Here is a 21,704-nt window from a genome sequence, read left to right as displayed (position 1 = left end):
CTGAGAAGTATATACCGAACAGGAAGGGTCCCTTGGTTAGGGGCTTTAGTGCGTGTTGTGACTGTGATGTGTGTGTGTGTGTGTGTGTGTGTGTGTGAGGGAGTGTAAAATGTGTGGGAGTGGGTCTCCTTTGTGTGTCTGTGCGATTTCAGAGTTAGTATATTTAAGTAGGAGGGTTGTGGAGGGGGGCTTGCCCCCCCCCCCCACTTATCTGTAGTGTAAGATTATATGTTTGATTGTGAGGGGCAGTTGTATTTATGTGTATGTGTGTGCTGTATGTGTATGGTACGTTCAGGATTTTGAATTTCGCACTGTTGGTCTTTTGGCATTTAGGGGTTTTAGCTATATAGTCTCGAGATTTTGGGATTCGGTATTCCAAAAGTTCGAGATTATGTAGTGATCCCAGGTTAACACATATCCTGTTAATCTAGCGACTTCTAAGTTTCTAAGTGGAGTATTTAAAATCTGCCCCTATTTGTTCATCTTTGTGCCCTCATTTTGTCAGGCTTTATCCACATTTCTTGCACTAAGGTTGAGAGGTATGTGTATTTTCTTAAATAAAATAAGTATCTAACTGTAATTATTGCCATTACCACCATTTTCCAGAAGTCACCAGTTTTATGTACTATTAAGAGGAACAGAGCTAAAATTTAGAGTCAGAATTAGGTACAGCTAAAGGCTGTTACGCTGAACCCTGACAACACAACAGTACACTTTCCGCTTTCACAAAGTCATTCCTGCAGTAAAGTCAACATGACAGTGGCACGTGACTATTACTTTTCAGCCAATAAAGGCAGCTGACACGGCTTAATGAAGTTTACGCATGCGTAAACTGGTATTGCTGACGGAATCAGCCCCTTTCATATATAAAGCTTCTGCCGGTTTTGCCCTTGTTCTCTCTTTAATTAGATCGACCATGTTGGGAGTTACTGGCCGCTGTTGTTCGGGGGCTTTGCAAGCCTTTCGAGCTAGTGCAAATCCTTTAGCTGTATTTAAGGGGAGTCCTGCTGCTCTTTATTCACGTACGTAGTTAATGCCGCTGTAAGAAAAATGCAGTGACTTTGTATGTTTAGGGAAGAGTTTTGATTCTCCACGAGTCTTTATACGTAACCGGTAACTGAATAAGTAGGCCTCTCCCATTTTTTTAAGGTCAATGCTGTATTTCGGCATATTGTTTTCGTGATTCCTAAGCTTTATGATTGTTTTATTTGTTTGATATATATAACTATTTTGCTGCTTCAGCGTCGACTTGAATGACCTTTTAATTTGCGAGTTTTTAGTAGGCCTGTTGGTACTCTTGCTAGTTGGAAGACTAGCTGTCTTAGCAAGATTTCTGTTCCTGGCTGTGGCAGTATGAGTGGTCACGGTCTTACGTTTGAGTTTTCTGAGGTTTTATTTTATAGCAGTTTTAGATCGAATTGTTTGGTTAAATGTTCCAAATCGTATATCTTTGTTGTATGACACCGTGTTGGCTATCTAGCATGCGGGTGATTGGTATAAGGTATGCAAAGTAGTGGTTGTCACTGAAGGACTGCATCTTGTGCAAGCACTTTCTGACTGCCATGCTAGCGATAGTTGTACCATGCTCTTGTAATTTGACAAGTTTTCAAGTGAGGGAAATAGATTACTGCTGAAATCGCCGCGTGTTTATGAAATATTTTTAGAATTTAGTTTGCTAAAAGTGGTATAGGGGAGTCTTAATGTGATCTTGCTTCAAGGACAAATACAGGAGCGTGCATATAGGGATTGTAAGAATGTCAGCTAATGAAAGTATGTCACTTCGTGTAAGTAAGTGAATCTGTATAATTTATGGAGGGCAGTAGACGTCTGTGCATAAACTGAATGACAAATGAGACTTGCGGAACGCACCGAGCTTAAGGACGTGGAAGGGGGTTAGTTCATGAACTAAACTGGGAAGTCAGGTTGAAGGTGAACTTTGGCGAATGTCCTTGTTGATTTGTCATAATTACATTTTTCGCCTTTGATTCCTACATTAAGGTTGATGCGTCTTGTTAATGGTTTGGATATATCCAGAATTTTATGCATTATTAATTTCTACTTCAAGATAAGTAGAACTGCACACTTCTTGTGGAAGAACCAAGGTGTGATGTATGGCATTCCTGACAATGGCAAACAACTTGAAGAGTTGCCATTCTGTTTTTATCAGTGGATTCGTTTTCTTTTTGTAGGTTATCTTCCCGCTTGGCATGCTTGTATCTGTGTTTCTTGCAGTAATGTTTCAGAAGCTTATGGCTATGTGCTGTCTCGCTTCTACTTTACATCCTTATTTGCTTCCAACATTTGAATGGAAGTTGAGTGAAGCAGTGATATTTCGTTACCTCTGCTGATCTCTGAAAATGCGTATACCAGACTCTGTCACTGCTGATGTCACTCATGTGAAACGAGTGACACGTTCAGTTGCTTTTTTCTTTTTTCCTTCTGGTCAAAGCGTTATCCAATTAATTGGAACCCAGGCATTTTGAGCAGTGCCTTATATTGTCTAAACTGGATTGTGAAACAGCAATAGTTGGCTTGTAGTCATTGAGTACCAATTCATTTAATAACAGGGCTGGGTTTAGTATCTATGGAGTACTCCAAAAGTTGAATTCTGCGTTTTTTGTCTGGATATTTCTACCCCTCCCCCCAGAATGTGTTTTTTTTTTTTTCTGGCATTTGAAAATAAGTTTACTATGGAGTAAAGCATTGTCTACATATTCCTGGATCTAAAGCAGTTCTTTGTGCGGCTTGATACAAGTGATGCTGCTGTGCTGGTCTAAAGTATTTGATACTGTAGGCAATGGCTTGTTTATGATCATACTGTAATAGTGTCCTAGAGTTAAAGGTAGTCTTCAGGTTTTCTCATGAGTATAGACCTAATTTGTCCCTGGCCATGGGAGTACTACATACCTCTAGCTTTCATAGGTTCATACTAGGCTATCTGCCCTAGGGCATTTATAAGCCTACCAGAGTGTGTTGGCTTTCGCCACCCATTTTAAATGAATTTTGCTATGCCCTTTTTTGAGGTAGTATACTGTGCCCTCTGTCTAACAGTGACACAAGTGATACCTTTTTGAGGTAGTATACTGTGCCCTCTGTCTAACAGTGACACAAGTGAGGGTAAACCTACTATCTCCCATCCACTCATCAAGATTTCTCTTGGAGAGTCAATGAGGGACTCTGCCTAACCTGGACTGGGATTTTATTCCAGAGTGAAGGGAGCCTCTGGGTTATGAATCTGTCCCTCCAGCATGTCCTATTTATTTCAGTGCTGAGGTTAAAGTCTCTCGAGCGCGTAGCTCAATGGGATTTGGATTTTCTGAGGTGCAACATGTCCATTAATTCCGGGTTGGACATGGCTTTATACGTCAGGCACAGATTGCCTCTGAGCAGGCGGTATGCCACTGAGAGCTGGAGTTTCTTTAACCGGGCAGCATATGGCATCTGTTTGAGCCCTGTGATCCTCTTGGTGAGGTACTCTTGGGGTCTTTCCAGTTGCTGCAGGTGTCTGGTAAGGTGCGTCCCAAAAGGGGCATTGTACTCAATTATGGGCCTGAAGAGGGATGAGTAAAGAGGCACGATGACCTCCCCTGATCCTTCATGATTAGGTGGGTTATATAAAATGTTTTTCTAACCACTTTGGTCACGTGGTTGTCAAATGAGAGATTGCTATCAACTTGGGTCCCCAATTAATGGATTACCACCTATGTGGTAATTTGTGGGCACTTTGTTTTGCCAAAGGGGATGACTTTTTGGCGTTTAGCTTGAGGCCATGGCTCTGGCACCAGTTGTGTAGGATGCTTGTGTTGGCTGGAGAGTCTATTATGGTGCCTAGTTTGCAGGCATCTGCGAACTTTGTCAGCCGCAGTCCTTCCGTGTTAGCCTGTACTTCCGAGAAATATATACCGAACAAGAGAGGTCCCAGGACTGAGCCTTGTGGGGTGCCACTTGTAACTGGTTTGGCGTCTGACATGGCTCCAGCAATTCTAACCATGTGGGTTCTGTCCTTGAGCCAGTTTGCATCCCATCTAGTGACATAGGGGTTTGTTTAAGCTGGTGAGCTTATCTGTAATGCCAGAGTGGGGTATTGTATTGAAGGCTTTTGCAAGGTCCAGGTAGGCTGTATGGACCACCTTCCCCTCGTCAATGGCCTTGGTGACTGTTTCAAAGAAATCGACTAGGTTTAAGAGGCAGGATCTTCCCTTAAAGCCGAACTGGGTAGGATTCAGTGTCTGTAGGTCCCCAATATCTTTATTTGAGGTCCATGATCCTTAGTTTTGCAGACCAAGCTAGTCAAGCTTATGGGGCGATAGTTTCCAGGATCCGTTGAGGCACCACCGTTGTGGAGAGGGACCACTGTTGCTGAACGCCACTGTTTGGGTACATATCCTGTAGTAAGGCTGAGATTGAACCGTAGTTTTATGTTTGGGTTTAGTTCTTCTTGGGGTTCATGTAGGACGCAGCCCGGGACACCGTCTGGTCCCATTGATGCTGTGTTTTTTGCTTTGGAGAGGGCGGCTCTTACCCGAGCATCTGAGATGTCAGGGGGGCAGCACTCTGCTGGGATAAATATTTGCCCTTTTGGTGGGGAAGGGGGGGGGAGTTTGCGCTGAATCTGTCAGCTAGGATGTTGGCAATGTATGTGGGTTCGGTGTATTTTTTTAGTCAGTTTGGACTAATTCTGAGCATATCTGGGAATTCCCACCCAGGTTCCTAACACAACTAAAGAAGGCCTTGTGATTATCCTCAAGTGTCCTGGCAATTTTTCTCTCAAAGCTGGCCTTAGATGATTTTGAGTGCTCGTAGTTTTTTGCGAATACTGATCAGAGATGCCTTCCCTTTTTGGGATTTTGCTGTATCATGTAGTAGCTTCCTCCTATTGTATAGTTTGTTTATGGCTGGGGTCCACCAGACAGGACGCCTAACTTTGGAGGATTGGGTCTTGGTTTTATTTGGGGTTGCATGATCCATGCATTCTGAAGGTGTTCATAGAATGCGTTTATAAAGGATTCTGCGGTCTCGGCTGTATTTTCCACAGGCCCCGGGGGCTTTGAAGGATTCCTCCTCGGTTTTGAGGAGTGTGAAATTTGCTTTAGAGAAGTTTTTCACTGGTGTTCTGGGCAGGGGCTGGGGTCGGGATGTGAATATCTTTATGGTCTGATCTTACCAGTGAGGGATACACTTCTGGTCTGGAGCATAGAGTCCCCATGTTGGTGATCAGGTCCAGTATGGTTTCCCCTCTTGTGGGAGTGGCAACAAGTTGTTCCATAGCATTTGAGTTTATAAATTCTAGGAACCTTTGGGCTAGGGTGTTGGAGCTAGAGTAATGCTCCCAGTCTGTTAGGGTAGTTGAAGTCTCCCAATATAATGGTGTTTGGAGAGACCTTCATATTTTCCAGTGTTCTCAGGAAGGCTGAGTGGGGTTCCTGGGTTTGGGAGGGTGGTCTGTAGCAGGCTATAAACTGGAAGGCAGTTTTACCCACTGTTAGTTGCACATGGATAGTCTCTGATTCTTCGTGCTGTGCCACACACCTGGAGGTGTGGGTATCTTTGACTAATATTGATACTCCCCCTCCTTTTGTGGTTCGGTCCAAGCTTTGGGGCCGAAAAACATGGTATGAGTTATAACCTGGTAGTGCTGGGATGCTCTCAGGAGCCTTGAACCAGGTTTCTGTTACTGCACAGATATCTTATGTTCTCCATGCTAAGGAGAGTTTCGAGTGCGTGCATCTTGAGGTTTAGACTTCTGGCGTTGAGTAGTATTAATCTTAAGTTTCTTATCCCTTGTGATACCTATGGAGGTGGGTTTGTCTTTTGAGCCTTGCCTAAAAAAGGCACTATGGAGGTGGCAAGAGCCTTTGCCAATATCCGAAAGCCCAGGGGTGACAGGTGCAAGCCGTCCATAGCGAAGCATCGTGGCTTGTTGAGCATGTCATCCCAGGAAGACAGTCATTGGATCCCCTTTGACACCAATACGTAAGCCAATTGTTGAAATTGATCATCTTTCATTCGTTGTTGGCTCAAGTTCTCACTGGTTATGTTACTTGCCCCCCCAATAATTCCTAAGTTACATTGGCAAAATTGCTTTATTTCTCCTTTTGCCATTGCTTTTTCTCCTTTTGCCAACACTACATGTCAGGTGTGTATTCCATTGCTGACCACTTTTGACACAAAATCCCTCCAAAGATGAGTGTTTCCGAAAAGTGAGCCACGGCCCCTGTGAGAATAGTTCCCCCTTCACTTCATGACCATTTTGAAGGTAATGGGCTCTGTGCATTGTGAAATGCATGGATGTAAGCCTATACAGTAGGTTGACAGTCAAAGTAGCGTCTGCCCTGGTAAAATCTTATTTCCAAGTTTGAAACCCTGCTGAGATCTGCTTTTACCTTATGCCGACCAGTCTCTCCTTGTACCTTGTTGCTTTCTCGACTGGAGTACTTTAAGTTGTATTCATCAGTTTTCTTTAACAGAGAAGTCACTTGAGTGGAATTCTGTGGCTGGGTTAGCTGTGAAAGTTGCTAACACATGCTTACTGCTAACACATGCTTACTGTGTACCCTATATTAACTGACTATTCAGCTTAGAGTAGTGTTAAGTTCTTGTGAAACCTTGGCCTTGTTACCCTTGTGTGAAGGGGTGTGCCCCAAATTGACAGGGTGGTGGACATAGCTAAGCTGTAGAGAAGGGGCAATTATGCAACACTTGCCCATAGCTGTATCCATGGGATATCTCTGGGAAGAGAGGCAGTGTGGTAAAGTAAATCTCCCCCAGCAGTTGGGAAGGATGGGATGAGATGACACCAGGGAAACCATTAAGACCAGTTTCAGCCCTTTTCTGTGTGTGGTAAGTCCAGGGGTGTTGTATGGTAACAGACCTGGAGTGGTGTAAGGGGAACACGTGTTCAAAAAACCTTGATTCATTCTTGGAGTAAGATTTTAAATAGTACAGAAGCCCTTGGGGTGGTTGTGACTTTCTGGGGTGCATGTTCAAATATCAGTTCAGTATGGCTAGCACAAATTGTCTAAATGCCTAGGTTCCAAACATATTTTTTTTTTTCCCTGGCTTGCATCTTCCTAGGACAAAGTTGCAAAAGCTAAAACTGCAGTTAGTAGTGCTGTTGCAAACCTAGTGCTAGACCCTATAAGAATCCCATTTACCAAAATGTATTGTCTCCTTAATGTGCTGCTTTAGCTCATACTTGGCTCTACTACAGATCAAAAGTATTTTAGTTAAGACTGGTCTTGATGGCTAAACAGGTGGGAACACTTGCTTGCATCAAGGTTATCATGCAAGGCTCTGATCATTTGAAAAGTAGGCAGTGAAGTGTTTTAACAAGGGTGGTGAGACCTTTGTAGTTATTTTAAAGGTGCATATGACTGGTTGCATGATCCCTTGCCTGGTGTTTGTATGCTCCACCACAACAAGCAATAGCAGTTATGAAACTTGTCTGTCACAAGTTGCTGCTCAGTTCTGACAGCTGGTTTTTAGTGTGAGGCACCTACCGTAGGCTACTGTTAACACTTGTATAACTAAGCTAGATGGTGTGCTAGGGGTTTTAATATCCCACATTTCATAGTGCCCTCACAATACATTTAACTTCAAAAAGATTTAATGCTCAACACAGTGTGCAGATGCTGGGATACTCGTTTGGTTGGTCTGTTTGAAATAAGCTCCATGACTGTTTGCTTGCTGTATCATTGAAACTACTGTTATAGCAGCTTTGTTATCCATTTCACTGCAAGAATTGGCTCACTATTTTCTCTAGCATTATTGTAGATTAAACTTATGGCTGGCAGTTTGGCATGTGCGATTGCATGAATGCATTGTAGCTTTCAGTAACTGTTTGTTTCTGTCTGTAAGCATAGTAGACACATCCATGGCTTTACAATATCCCATATTCTCTGCCATAGTTTGGCGTGCCTTCCTTTGCCACTGAAGATGTGCCATTCTTGAAGCTTCTGGAATGGCATATGGGGAACTTCCATATGCTGTGTATGGGGGTGACCGTTCTAAGTCTTGATGACCATTTTGACTTTGCAAACTGGAAACCCCTGTATTTACACCACTACATGGATTTTTTCTTGTGGTGGGGAAACATGTTCTACCCAAATGCAGTTTTGTGTTTAAGCAGGAGGGGGTGAAATGCCCAACACACGGGTGCAGTGAGTTTGCTCCGTGCAAAGTCGTTGCTGCAATATGTTTTAGGAGTAGTTTGGGAATCTGTCTGTAGGCAAGTACAATTACAAAAAGTCCAACTAAAGTGAACTGACACTTCAGTGTTGTGTACTGGGCTCACTGGATGCACAGTAGCAAGTGCTGCTGAAACCCCACCAAACACCCAGCGACAGGTTAATGTTAAATAGTCATGAATAAACATTGTGTTTCTCTGCATGATTTCTTCTTTTGAAGAAGGCATGTGTGTTGGTTGCCTTGTATACGATGTGTTGTCTTACTAACTTGGCGACATTTTTGAAAGAAAGCAAAGTCGATGGTAACCAGCACTTTAAAGTAGCGACGGGGCAGTACTGGTGATATGCATGCTGATGTTACTGGTTTCCCTTTGCTTTTGCAGGGGGGCAGGCCCCCTGCACCCCTCTCATGACTTCAGTATACCAACTCTGCCATCGGACTACATTGAGGAAGAGGTTAATGTCTAGGACCTTGCATCCTAGAGGAAAAATATTTCTGTAGCAGTGGCCCATGTTTTTGTCACTTTTTGGTGAAATCACTGAATTCCAGTTAACTATGTCTTTACTAGCATCAACTGCACATAATTAAATAAAATACAAAGCATCAACTGCACATAATTAAATAAAATACAAAATTAAGGTAAATGAGAAATTAAAATCCAAACTTCCATTTTCTCAGCATTATTGGATTGGAGACTACATAGTGTCTTACAGGGGTAGACAAGTGCAAATACATTAATAAGTGGTGCTTGTGCAGTACTATCTTAAACCCACCTTAATTCAGAAAGAAGCTAATCAACGTGCGATCGGGTCCCTCAACATGTACAAATGACCGGCATTGTACATGTGGGTGTGAACGGAGATGTACCTCCCTGGACTACATGAAGAGGCATGGAGGAGGGCTTGGATTATGTAGCCCAGGTATGATCCTAACCCTGAGCAGCATCCTACAATCACCCAGAGTGATACCACTGTACAAGCAGAAAATGATTTATTTCAGCAATTGGCTAAGTTTCTGGTGTCATTCTAAGGGAATCCCAGTATCTGTCTGCCTGGGATGACCTGATTGACAACCATGATGCTTTGCCAGAGATGGCCTGCATCTGTCACCTCAGGGATTCAGGATACTGGCCAAGGCTCTTGCCACCCCCAATAGTGCCTTGTTTCGACAGTGTTCCAAAGACCAAATTGCCACCTTAACGGCTACAAACAATGCAGTTTGAGGGTTATGCTGCTAAACGCTAGAGGTCTAAAATCTCAATGCACTCGCTCAAAGTACTTAAAATGGAGAATAGACACCTGGTTCAAGGAGCAGAAAGCACCCCTGTACTACCAGGCTACAACTTATTCCGCACCTTTTGGCCCCAGAACTTGGACTGAAGCTCCAAAGATGGTGGATGTCCATCATAAAGGGATGCCAGTCTGGAGGTGTGCAAATCCGACAACACATCTGAGATGCTTCAGGGGCAGCTAACATTGGGTAAGACAGCGATTCAGGTCGTAGCCTGCTATAGGTTCCTAGCCATGTCCCAAGATTCACACTTCACATTCCTAAGCACTCTGGAGAATATTAGGGTACAACCTAACACTCATACTGGGCGACTTCAACTACCCCCTCCATTAACTTGGAAAACTACTTGTGTACCAATGCACTTGCCCAACATTTTCTGGAATTAATTCCAATGCAATGCCCTGTACCAACTCATTCTTACCCCCACTAGAGAGCAACATCCTTGACCTGGTCATTACTAACATGGGTGACCGTTGCTCCACACACAGACTCCTCCCTGATTAGATCCAGTCACAAGCTAATCACCTTGGAAATCCACATACTGAGACTTGTCTGCATATATCAATTGGACACAAGCTGATTTAAGTATACTTTCTCTGCACTTTAAGATTTGTTTCAGTAAATAGTGTGTCTTTGATTCAGTAAATATTGTCTTGTCTATCTGTCTTGTTTATCTGCAGTTATTTCCCCACCCCTCCCAGTTTCCTGTTGTGATGTTAATCCTGGTGGCTTTGGAATTGCCCACCCCTGCTGTAAATCTGTTTTTGCACACTCCTCCTGGACCCCATCTCATTTGCTCACTGTACAGTGAGATCATATTTTGATTTTAGTTACTCCTACCAGTCCCAGCACTTGGGAAGGACATTCCCCCATAGTATCCTAATCTGCTCAGTTTCCTCCCTCTACAAAAAAATCCACTTTACTGTAATTTGTTTCTTTATACTTTTTATTACCTTTTGCCTCTCCCAATTTATTCTGCTGCCTTTATTACTGCTTGTTAGTAGCCTGATTAAATTGTAACAGTTATTCTAAGGCCTTTGGTTTAAGCATTTAGGTTGTTCATAGGTTGATACTAGGCTATCTGCCCTAGGGCATTTATAAGCCTAGCCTGAGTGTGTTTGGCTTTCGCCACCCTTTTAGGTAAGTTTGACTGCCTCTGTATAGTAGGTCACAGAAGGTAGCCCTTTTAAGGTTAGTTTACTGTACCTCAGTCAAGCAGGGACACAGATCCCAGGGATAAATTACGATCTCCCATACACTCGTCAAGATTCCTCTTGAAGAGGGTCAGTCAGGGGCTCTGCCTAAAATGGTTTCTGATTTTGTTCAGAGTGAGGGGAGCCTCTGGGATATGAATCTGTCCCTCCAGCATGTCCTATTTATTTCTGTACTTAGGTTCAAGTCCCTGGAGCGTGTAGCTCTAAGGGATTTGGATTTCCTGAGGTGAAGCATGTCCATCAATTCTGGGTTGGACATGGCTTTATACGTCGGGCACAGATCGCCTCTGAGTAGGCGGTACGCAACTGAGTAGAGCTGGAGTTTCTTTAGCTGAACTGCATATGGCATCTGTTTGAGCCCCTTGATCCTCTTGGTGAGATACTTTTGGGGTCTTTCCAGTTGCTGAAGGTGTCGGGTAAGGTACATCCCAAACTGGGCATTGTACTCAATTGTGGGCCTGAAGTGATGAGTAGAGGGGCACGGTGACCTCTCGATCTAGATGTGAACCCTTTCATAAGGTTCGCTGTATAGAAGGTCTTTCTAACCACTTCGGCAATGTGATTGTCAAAGGAGAGATTGCTATGTACTTGTGTCCCCAAGTCCCTAATGGATTACCACCTATGTGGTAATTTGTGGGCACTTTGTTTTTCCCAAAGGGGGTGACTATGCACTTTTTGGCACTTAACTGGTGCCAGAGAGTCAGTTACAGCACCCAGTTTGCAGTCATTTGCAAACTGTCAGCTATAGTCCACCCGTGTTAGCCTGTACCTCAGAGAAATGTATACCGAACAAGAGAGGTCCCAGGACTGAGCCTTGTGGGACACCACTTCTAACTGGTTTAGAGTCTGACATGTCACCTGCTATTCTGACCATGTGGGTTCTATCCCTGGCCAGTTTGCAACCCATCTTGTGACATAGGGGTTGATATTTAAGCTGGTGAGCTTATTTATGATGCCAGAGTGGGGTATTGTGTCTAAGGCTTTTGCGAGGTCCAGGTAGGCTGTGTGGACTACTTCCCTTCATCTATGACTTTGGTAACAGTTTCAAAGAAGTCTAGCAAGTTCAAGAGGCGAGATCTGCCACGAAACCGAATTTGGTAGGATCCAGTGCCTGGAGGTTCCCAATGTCTTTAGCTATGGAGCGTTATGGAAGTCATAAACACTCAGGCTTATAGGGCGGTAGTTTCCGGGGTCTGTTGTGGTGCCACCTTTGTGGAGTGGGACCACTGTTGCTGTACGCCATTCCTTGGGTACATATCCTGTAGTAAGGCTGAGATTGAACAGTGACTTTATATGAGGGTTTAGTTCTTATTGGAGCGCGTGTAAGATGCAGCCTGGGACACGGTCTGTTCCCATTGATGCTGTGTTTTTTGCTTTGCAGCTCTCACCTGTGCATCTGTGATCTCAGGAAGGCTACACTCTGGGATAGACATTTGATCTTTTGGGGGCGAAGGGGGAGAGGTTTGTACTGAACCTTTCTGCCAGGATGTTGGCAATGTCTGTGGGTTCAATTTTGCACTAACTCAGAGCATCTGGGAGTTGCCTCCCAGGTTTCTGACATAACTAAAGAAGGCCTTGTGATTATTATGTTTAGTGTCTTGTGCAATTTTACTTTCGAAGCTGGCCTTAGATGATTTTGAGGGATTGTAGTTTCTTGAGATGATTTTGAGGGATTGTAGTTTCTTGTTGGTACTGATCAGTAACGCCTTCCCTTTTTGGGATTTTGCTTTGTCATGTAGTAGCTTTCTCTTTCTGTTGTATAGCTTATTTATGGCTGGGGTCCACCAGACAGGTGGTCTGCTTTTGGAGGAGTGAATATTGGTTTTATTTGGGATGGCAAGCTCCATGCATTCCTGTAGGTGTCCATAGAATGCGTTTTGTAAAGGATTCTGCATTTTGGGCTGCATTTTCCACTGGCCCGGGGGCTTTAAATGATTCCACCTCGGTTTTGAGAAGTGTGAAGTTTGCTTTTGAGAAGTTCGTCACCATGGTTTCCTTGGCTAGGGGTGGGGATGGAATGTGGATGTCCAGTGAGATTTGTTTATGGCCTGATCTTACCAATGAGGGGTATACCTCTGGTGTGGAACATGGGAGACCCCATGTTGATGACCAGATCCAATATGTTTTCCCCTCTTGTGGGAGTGGTGACAAATTGTTCCATAGCATTTGAGTTTATAATTTCTGGGAATGGTTGGGCGAGGGTGTTTGGGCTTGAGTAGTTTTCCCAATCGATGTTTGGGTAGTTGAAGTCACCCAATATAATAGTGTTTGAGACCTTCATAGTCTCCAGTGTTCTCAGGAAAGCAGAGTGAGGCTCCTGTGTTTGGGAGGGTGGTCTGTAGCAGGTTACAAACTGAAAGGCAGTTTTTCCCACTGTTAGTTGCACAATGATGGTCTCCGATGCTTCGTGCAGTGTCACTAACCTGGACGTGTGGGTATCTTTTTGATAAATATTGGATACTCACCCGCCTTTTGTGGTTCAGTCCTAGTTTTGGGGCCAGAAAGCATGGTATAAAGTATAACCTGTTAGTGTTGGGTGTTCCCGGGAGCCTTGAACCAGGTTTCTGTTACTGCACAGATATCGACATTCTCCATACTGAGGAGAGTCTCGAGTGCGTGCATCTTGAGGTTTAGATGTCTAGCGTTGAGCAGCATTGTCCTTGTTTTTTTTTTTTTCTTTATCTATGGGGGTCAGTTTGTCTTTAGAGTCTTTCCTAAAAAAGCACTATGGGGGAGGCAAGAGCCTTTGTCAGTATTCGAAAACCCAGGAGTGACTGGTGCAAGCCGTCCCTAGCGAAGCAACATTGCTTGTCTGGCAAGTCATCCCAGGCTGACAGACACTGGATCCCCTTTGAATGACACCAATACTTTAGCCAGTTGTTAAAATTGATCATTTTGTCTTTATACTGTGGCATCATTCTTGGTGAGGGGGAAGATGCTACTCAAGGTCAGGGTCATACCGGCCTGGGCTACATAATCAAAGAGCTCCTGTACGTCTTTTTTCATATAGTCCAGGGAGGTATGTCTCGGGTCATTCACACCAGCATGGACAATGACAGAGTCATATTTGTACTTGCTTTGGAGTGACCTGAGTGCTTGTGTTATGTGGTGGATCCTGGCACCCGACAGGCAGCTTACAGTAACCTTGTTCAGCCTGGAGAGTGGGACGTCAGTGTCTGACAATAGTCACCTATTACAGGTGTGTTTAGCCTTAAGGCTGTGACTGTGTGGCACACTGACTTTGTGAGCTATGTGCTACATGGATATTGTTTCGTGGTAGGTGTTGCTTGGATGTCTGCTTTGGAGGTCTCTGCTTAGGCAGATTTTTATTTAGAGCCTCAGTATGTTTTTGTTTGGTTTGCTGATGCGATGGGTCTATGAGATTGGATTTGTGGTGTATGTGGTTACCTTCTCCTCCTGACAGGCTGTGCCAGTACTGGGTTGAGAGCTTAGCATTTAGTTTAGCTATATAGTTGCATTTCTCACATATATTTGAGCTTGTTGGGAGGAGGGAGAGAGTGGTCTGTATACATAAGGCAGTTGTAACATTGCCTCAAGATTCCCAGATTCACCAGCTGGATTGGAGAGTAAACTCGAAACTGACCTTTGGGCATGCCTGAATAATATAGGGGACTACTTATTGACTGATCAGAAAGGACCAATATGGAGTAAGTGCTTGGGAGTATAAGAGGGTGCAGTGCTTTAGTTTGTGTTTACCTATGAGATTACTTATACGAGCAAGTGAAGGGCTTTAGAATGAAAATAGAGTGCTTAATTAGAGATTTAGAGCAGTTCAGACTTTGTGGAGCCGGGAATAGTTTAAACCTGTTGTGGCGCTGCCCGATGCTGCTCTGTGTGCAAGACCGCGCAAAAAGAGTTGCAGGGTTTTAAGAGATATCAAGGAGTTTAGAATCGACCCAAAATGGCCAATAAAACTACAGCTTCTTAGCAGTAACCACTCCTACAGGGACAGGCAGGCTGCTCAGTGTTAACCACTGCCACTGGTGAACACAGACTTCCATTTAGCCCAAGCAAGCACTGGCCTCTAAGAAACTTACGAACAGTTCAGAACAGCAAATCTGTAACTGAACTTAAATTTCAGAAAGTGGGAGAAAAGCAAGATTTTCGTGCATACTTCAAAGTTGGGAACTGCTGTTTGAAGGCTCGGTGTCTAATTCTAAAAGTTTTAGTTCTGGGTTAAGCACTTGGACTTCAGGCCAGTTATTTTACATTAAGAAGGTTTGTGGCCTGCACTCTTGCATAAACTAGGTTCAGGTCTGCTGGATCTAGCTTTGTTTGTTTGTATAACTTATGCACTGATCCAGGCCGTCTCTTGGAGAGTTTCTCTGTACCCTAGTGGCAGAAGTCTGCAGTTAGAACTTGTCTGAAGACTACTGGAACAGGGCTTGGTTTTGAGCTTTTTAACTGGTTAATTGGGTAAAGTGTTTTGTATCTGCTCTATTTTCTGAAAATAATATATACTTGTTTCCCACCTTTCTGAACTAGTATAGTCCAGTTTTCAGGTCACTGCTGAATCCAAGGCTGTTACAAGTTTGTGTTGCCCATACCTTACTTGGATAGAAGGAAATTTCATTGTTCACCTGTGAGGGAGGGGAGCTTTGAGCAGACTATCTGTCCCTGGAGGAGTGGTTTCAGCCCATAAGTTAGTAGTTTATTGACCATTTTGGGCCAATTTCTCTTTCACTTCCCTGCTATAAAAAACACATTTGTGTGGTTTTGAGCACTGGGCAGTGCTTGTTAGCTAGAAAAGCTATTACTCTTCAATTTTTCCCTTGGAATTAAACCTTCAACTTTAGCACTCACACCATTCATTTCACAGTCGAGCACTTGCTTAACTCATAGCAAGCACTAATTAACCCTAGCAATAGAACCCCCCTTTGGCTGGTGGGGACGAATAGAGCCTTGTCCTGTTGGACAGTAATCAGAAAAACTCTACCTATTCAGACATGTCCAAAGGGCAGTCACCAGTGTACTGCAGTCCAGCTGGTGAATCTGGGTATTTTGAGCCAATGTTACAACTGCCTCATGTACAGACAATCCTCTTCTACCACCAAACGCTAATCTATGCGAGAGATGCAATTATACAGCCAAACTAGAGGTAAAGCACGCTCAACCCAAGACTGGAATTGACAGTCAAAAGGAGAAGGGTAATACTTGCAACACACCACCAGTCTTACATAGACCTAAATAAACCAACACTGGCAAATAACACACATGAAAACCTACTCTGAGGCTCTAATAAAAATCTGCAAAAGCAAGAGACCTCCAAAGCAGACATCCATGCAACCTCCACACCCCATCACCAACCATGAAACACATACTTATGCAATCCCAGCCCTTAAGGCAAAAATAACATGCCCAACACACTAGTAATCAGGCACACTGTCCCACTAACTAGGCTGGACAAGGAGAAGGTTACAGTTAGCTGCCTGTCTGGTGCCAGGATCCGCCACAACACCAAGCACTCGTGCCACTCAAGAACAAGTAGAAATATGACTGTTAACCAAAATAAAAGAAAAGCACAATGGTCCAACCGGTCCCAAAACTCGATAGTTTAATGCACAATCGCATTAACACTGCCAGTATAACGGATACATTTTCATCCCGCAACTTCAAGAATGTTAGACTGACCCAGCCTACATTTATAAATAACCCTCAATCCAATGAGAAAACACATTATTAATAAAATATACAAATTCTTTGACAATATTGTATAATGTATATAAAAAACATTCATTTTAAAATTCTATCACCTACAATTAAATATACATATTTAATTTTTAATGAATCATTAAATACATTTTGAATAAATTAAAATCATTTAATTCAGAATTCCCCAAATATGACTGTCATTGTCCATGTTGGTGTGAATGACCTCAGATGTAGCTCCCTGGACTACATGAAGAGACATGGAAGAGCTCTCTGATCATGTAACCCAGGCCAGTATGACCCTGAGTAGCATCCTGCACTCACAAAGAATGATGTCCCAGTATAAAGAAAAAAATATAAATTTCAACAATTGGCTACGTTTCTGGTGTCATTCAAAGGGGATCCAGTATCTGTCCGCCTGGGATGACATGTTCGACAAGCCATGTTGCTTAGCAAAAGATGGCTTGCACCTGTCACTCTTGGGCTTTTGAATACTGGCCAAGACTCTTGCCGCCCCCATGGTGCCTGTTTTAGGCATGTCTCAAAAGACAAACCCACCGCCATAAATGGCACAACCAACCAAAAACTGAGGGTAATGCTACTCAATGCCAGAAGTCTAAACCTCAAAATGCATGCACTTGAGGCACTTCTCAGGATGGAGAACTACATCTGCAGTAACAGAAACCTGGTTTATGGCTCCTGAGAGCACCCCAGCACTACTAGGCTATAACTCCTACCATACCTTTCGGCCACAGAACCAGGACCGAAACACAAAAGGGGGTGTATCCATATTCATGAAAGATACCCACACCTCCAGGTTAGTGGTGCAGTACAATGCATCAGAGATCATCCATGAGCAACTAGCAGGCAAAACTGCAATCCAAATTGTAGCTTGCTACAGATCACCCACCATGACCCAGGACCCCCATTCCGCATTTCTGGAGACGCTGGGAAATATGAAGGGCCTACCAAGCACCCTAATACTGGGTGATTTCAATTACCCAAACATAACTGGGAGAACTACTCTAGTACTAACTCCCTTGCCCAACGCTTCCTAGAATTTATAAACTCAAATGCCCTGGATCAACTGGTAAACACCCCCACCAGAGGAACATATTGGACCTGGTCATCACCAACATGGGCAACTGGTGTTCCACACCAGAGGTCAACCCCTCACTGGCTAGATCAGACCATAGACTAATCACTCTGGATATCCACATTCCACCCCCAATCAAGGAAACCACTGTGAAACTTTTCAAAAGCCAACTTCTTTACTTAAGACAGAGGTGGAAAGGTTCACAGCCCCCATGCTAAAGGACAATGCTGTCCAAGCTGCTGAAACCTTTACAAAGGCACTCTGAGCATCTGCAGGAATGCATGGATCTGCATGGATCGTGCTATCCCAAGTAAAACCAAGACTCACTCCTCCCATGAAAAAGCTATACAACAGGAGGAAACTAGTACAGAAAATAAAATCCCAAGAAGGAAAGACTACATCCCTGATCAGTATCGGCAAGAAACTAAGATCCCTCATTGTCATCAAGGCTAGTTTCGAAAAAAAATGTCAGACTCCAAAGATAACCACATTGTTCTTTAGCTATGTCAAGAACCTAAGTGGAAACTCTCAGATCTGGCTCTGAGTTGGTACTGACTGGCACAAAATACACTGAAGCGACTGATATTGCCAACATTCTGGCAGACAGGCTTAGTGTAAACTTGACCCCCTAAAGGGCCCACAACCATACCAGAAGAATGTAGGGCCCTGTCCCATCACCAGCACACAGGTTAAAACAGCCCTATCCAAAGCCAAAAACTGTTTCAGTGGGACGGAACAGTGTCCCAGGCTAGGTCTTGCAAGAGCTCCAAAATGAACTAACCCCTCACCTAAACACACTGTTCAAACTCAGCCTCTCTACAGGCTATGTACCCACAAAGTGGCACACAGCAACAGTTATCCTACTCCACAAAGGTGGAGCCACAGTGGACCCTGGGAACCATCTCCTTATAAGCCTGACTAGCCTGGTCTCCAAGGCTCAGGAGCGTATCATGGAACTCCTTAACAGACATTAGGGAACCCCCAAACCTTGGACCCTACTCAGTTTGGCTTTAAGGGCATATCATGCTTCCTAAGCCTGGTGGATTTGTCACCCCTAGGCTTCCGGATATTGGCAAAGGCTCTTGCCACCCCCATACTAGGTGACTTCAACTACCCTAATATAGACTGGGAACACAAGCCCAAACACTCCAAAGGTTCCTGGAGATCACAAACTCAAATGCCATGGAACAACTAGTCACCATCCCCACAAGAGGAGAAAACGTACTTGATCTCATCATCACGAACATGGGATCACAATGTTCAACACCGGAAGTATACCCCTCACTGGTGAGATCAGATCATAAACTAATCTCTCTGGAGGTCCTCATCCCGCCCCCACCTGAAATAAAAAAGACCACAGTGAAAAACTTCTCAAAAGCAGACTTCACACTTCTAAAAACTAGTGTGGTCTCCTTTAAGGCCCCTGAGCCAGTGGTAAACATTACTCAAACTGCTGAATCACTTACAAATGCCTTCTATCAGCACCTACAGGACTGCATGGATCAGGCAATCCCAAACAAAACTAAGACTCTTTGTACCAAAGGCAAGCGTCCAGTCTGGTGGACCCCAGCCATAAGTTCTACAACAAAAGGAGGAAGCTACTACAAGATAGAGCAAAATCCTTGAAAGGTAAGACACCTTTGATCATTATAAGTTCTCATAAAATCATCCAAGGCAAATTTTGAGAGAAAAATCGCCAAGGACTCAAGACTATCATAAGGCCTTCTTTAGCTATGTTAGAAACCTAGGAGGAAACTCCCAGATATGCTAAGAATTAGTTCAAAATGATGGATTACTGAACCTACACACATTGCCAACATACTGGCTGACAGGTTCAGTGCAAACTTCTCCCCCCCCCCCCTCCCCCCCAAAAGGAGAGATCTATACCAGAGGATTGTAGCCCCCCAAACATCTCCAACGCCCAGGTGAGAACTGCTCTCTCCAAGGCAAAAAACACAGCATCCATGGGACCGGATGGTGTCCCCGGCTGTGTGCTCCACTAACTCAATGAGGAATTAAACCCGCAGTTAGGACAGCTGTTTAATCTTAGCCTCACCTCAGGATACGTACCCAAGGAGTGGTGCATGGCGACTGTGGTCCCACTTCACAAGGGCGGTGCCTCCACCGACCCTGGAAATTACTGTCCCATTAGCTTGACAAGCCTTATCTGCAAAGCCATGGAGAGGATCATAATGGAACTCATAAATAAAAACATAGGGAACTTGCAGACTTTGGATCCAACCCAGTTTGGCTTTGTCAAAGGCAGATCATGCCTTTTAAACATGGTTGACTTTTTCGAGACGGTCACCAAGGTCATTGATGAGGGAAAGGCAGTCCTTACAGCCTACCTCGACCTGGCAAAGGCCTTCGATGCAATACCCCACTCTGGTATCATCGAAAAACTCATCAGCTTGAATGTAAACCCATACATCACAAGATGGGTTGCAAACTGGCTAAGTGACGGAACCCACAGGGTCAGAGTTGCTGGAGCCATGTCAGACTCCAAGACTGTCACAAGTGGTGTCCCACAGGGCTCAGTCCTGGGTCCACTCTTGTTCGGCATCTACTTTTCTGAAGTACAAGCAAACACAGGAGGGTTATGGCTGACCAAGTTTGCAGATGACTGCAAACTGGGCGCCATAGTCGAAAACACATCTGACACTGGTATCCTTCAGAAGGGCCTCACAGAAACGGATAACTGGTGCCAGAGCCATGGCCTAAAGTTAAATGCCAAGAAATGCATAGTCATACCCTTCGGGAAAAACAAGGTTACCCCTAGCTACCATATAGGTGGCAATCCACTGAGCACAGAAGAAGTCATCAGGGATCTGGGGACCCAGGTTGACAGTAGCCTTTCGTTTGACACATGTTGCTAAAGTACTTAGGAAAACCTTCTACATTGCCCACCTGATCATGAAGGGATTCACATCTAGATCAAGGGAGGTCATCGTCCCCCTGTACTCATTACTCATTAGACCTATGATTGAGTACAATGCCCCATTCGGAATGTATCTGACCTGACACCTGCAGCAGCTGGAAAGGCCCCAAAAGTTCCTCACCAAAAGGATAAAGGGTCTCAAAAATATGTCTTATGCTGCCCGACTGAAAACTTCAGTCTCATACCGCTTGCTCAGAGGTGACCTGTGCCTGACGTATAAGGCCATGTCAAACCCAGATTTGATGAATATGCTTCACCTCAAAAAATCTAGATCCCTCAACCACAAGGGCAGGAGACTTAAACCTTGACACTGTTATTAATAGAACGTGCTGGAGGGACAGATTCATCACCCAGAGACTCCCTATGTTGTGGAACAAAATCCCAGTACATGTGAGGCAGAGCACCTCGCTGGCCTTGTTCAAGAGGAATCTTGACCAATGGATGGGGGATTGCAGATATACCCCAGGGATTTACTTCAGTGTCACTGCTTGACAGAGGCACAGCAAAATAATAGGCATAGTTTTATTCAAACTGAAGGGGTGGCGAAAGCCACATAACTATGGGCTAGGCTTATAAATGCCCTTGGGCAGATAGCCTAGTATGAGCCTAGTATGAACCTATGAGTTACCAAGGCATTAGAGGAGGGAAAGGAGGTCCACACACCCTACCTAGACCATGCAAAGGCTTTTGACACCATTCCCCATTCTAGTAGTATAGACAAGCTCACCAGCTTTAACAAATTCCTATGTCAGAAGATGGGTTGCAACCCACATGGTGAGAGTTGCAGGCTCTGTCAGACTCTCTCTAAACCAGTTACAAGTGGCGTCCCCCAGGGCTCGGTCCTAGGACCCCTCCTGTTCAGTGTATACTTCTCTGGGGTACAGGCAAGCATAGGACTGTGGCTGACCAAGTTCAGACTGCAAACTAGGGGCCATAATTGATTCTCTTGCTGATGCATCCTCCAGAAGGGTCTCACTGCGACAGATACCTGGTGTCAAATTCATGGCCTCAAGCTACATGCCAAAAAGTGCAGTTTTCCCCTTTGGAAAAAAATAAAGTACTTGTGAACTATCACATAGGTGGTAGTCGTACAGAAAATGTAAGGGATCTGGGGACCCAAGTAGATGGTAATCTCTCCTTCTTTGATAATCCTATTGCCAAGGTGGTTAGAAAATCCTATGTGGCCCACCTAATAAGGGTTCGCATCTAGAACAAAATGTTATTGTGCCTCTACTCATCACTCATTAGACCCACCGTAGAATAAAACGCCCCATTTGGGATGTACCTTACAACACACCTACAAAAACTG

At 44.2% G+C, this 21,704-nt stretch overlaps 1 protein-coding gene across 1 annotated transcript in view; it reads left to right on the top strand.

Annotated features, from left to right (window-relative positions):
• The first annotated feature begins 878 nt into the window (after window positions 1-878).
• The window catches only part of ATP5F1B (ATP synthase F1 subunit beta), a 202,271-nt gene continuing 181,445 nt past the window's right edge, over window positions 879-21,704 (top strand). Inside the window, exon 1 of the mRNA XM_044075484.1 lies at window positions 879-1,022. Within this exon, the coding sequence (XP_043931419.1) occupies window positions 917-1,022 (106 nt within the window). The 5' untranslated portion in view covers window positions 879-916. The remainder of the gene's footprint in view (window positions 1,023-21,704) is intronic.

Source organism: Protopterus annectens, chromosome 6.part1, assembly GCF_019279795.1.
Source record: "Protopterus annectens isolate FY-2018-M chromosome 6.part1, PAN1.0, whole genome shotgun sequence".
Taxonomy (NCBI): Eukaryota; Metazoa; Chordata; order Ceratodontiformes; family Protopteridae; genus Protopterus; species Protopterus annectens.
Note: the sequence above shows the minus strand (reverse complement) of the source record. Positions and strands in the feature narration are given on the sequence as shown.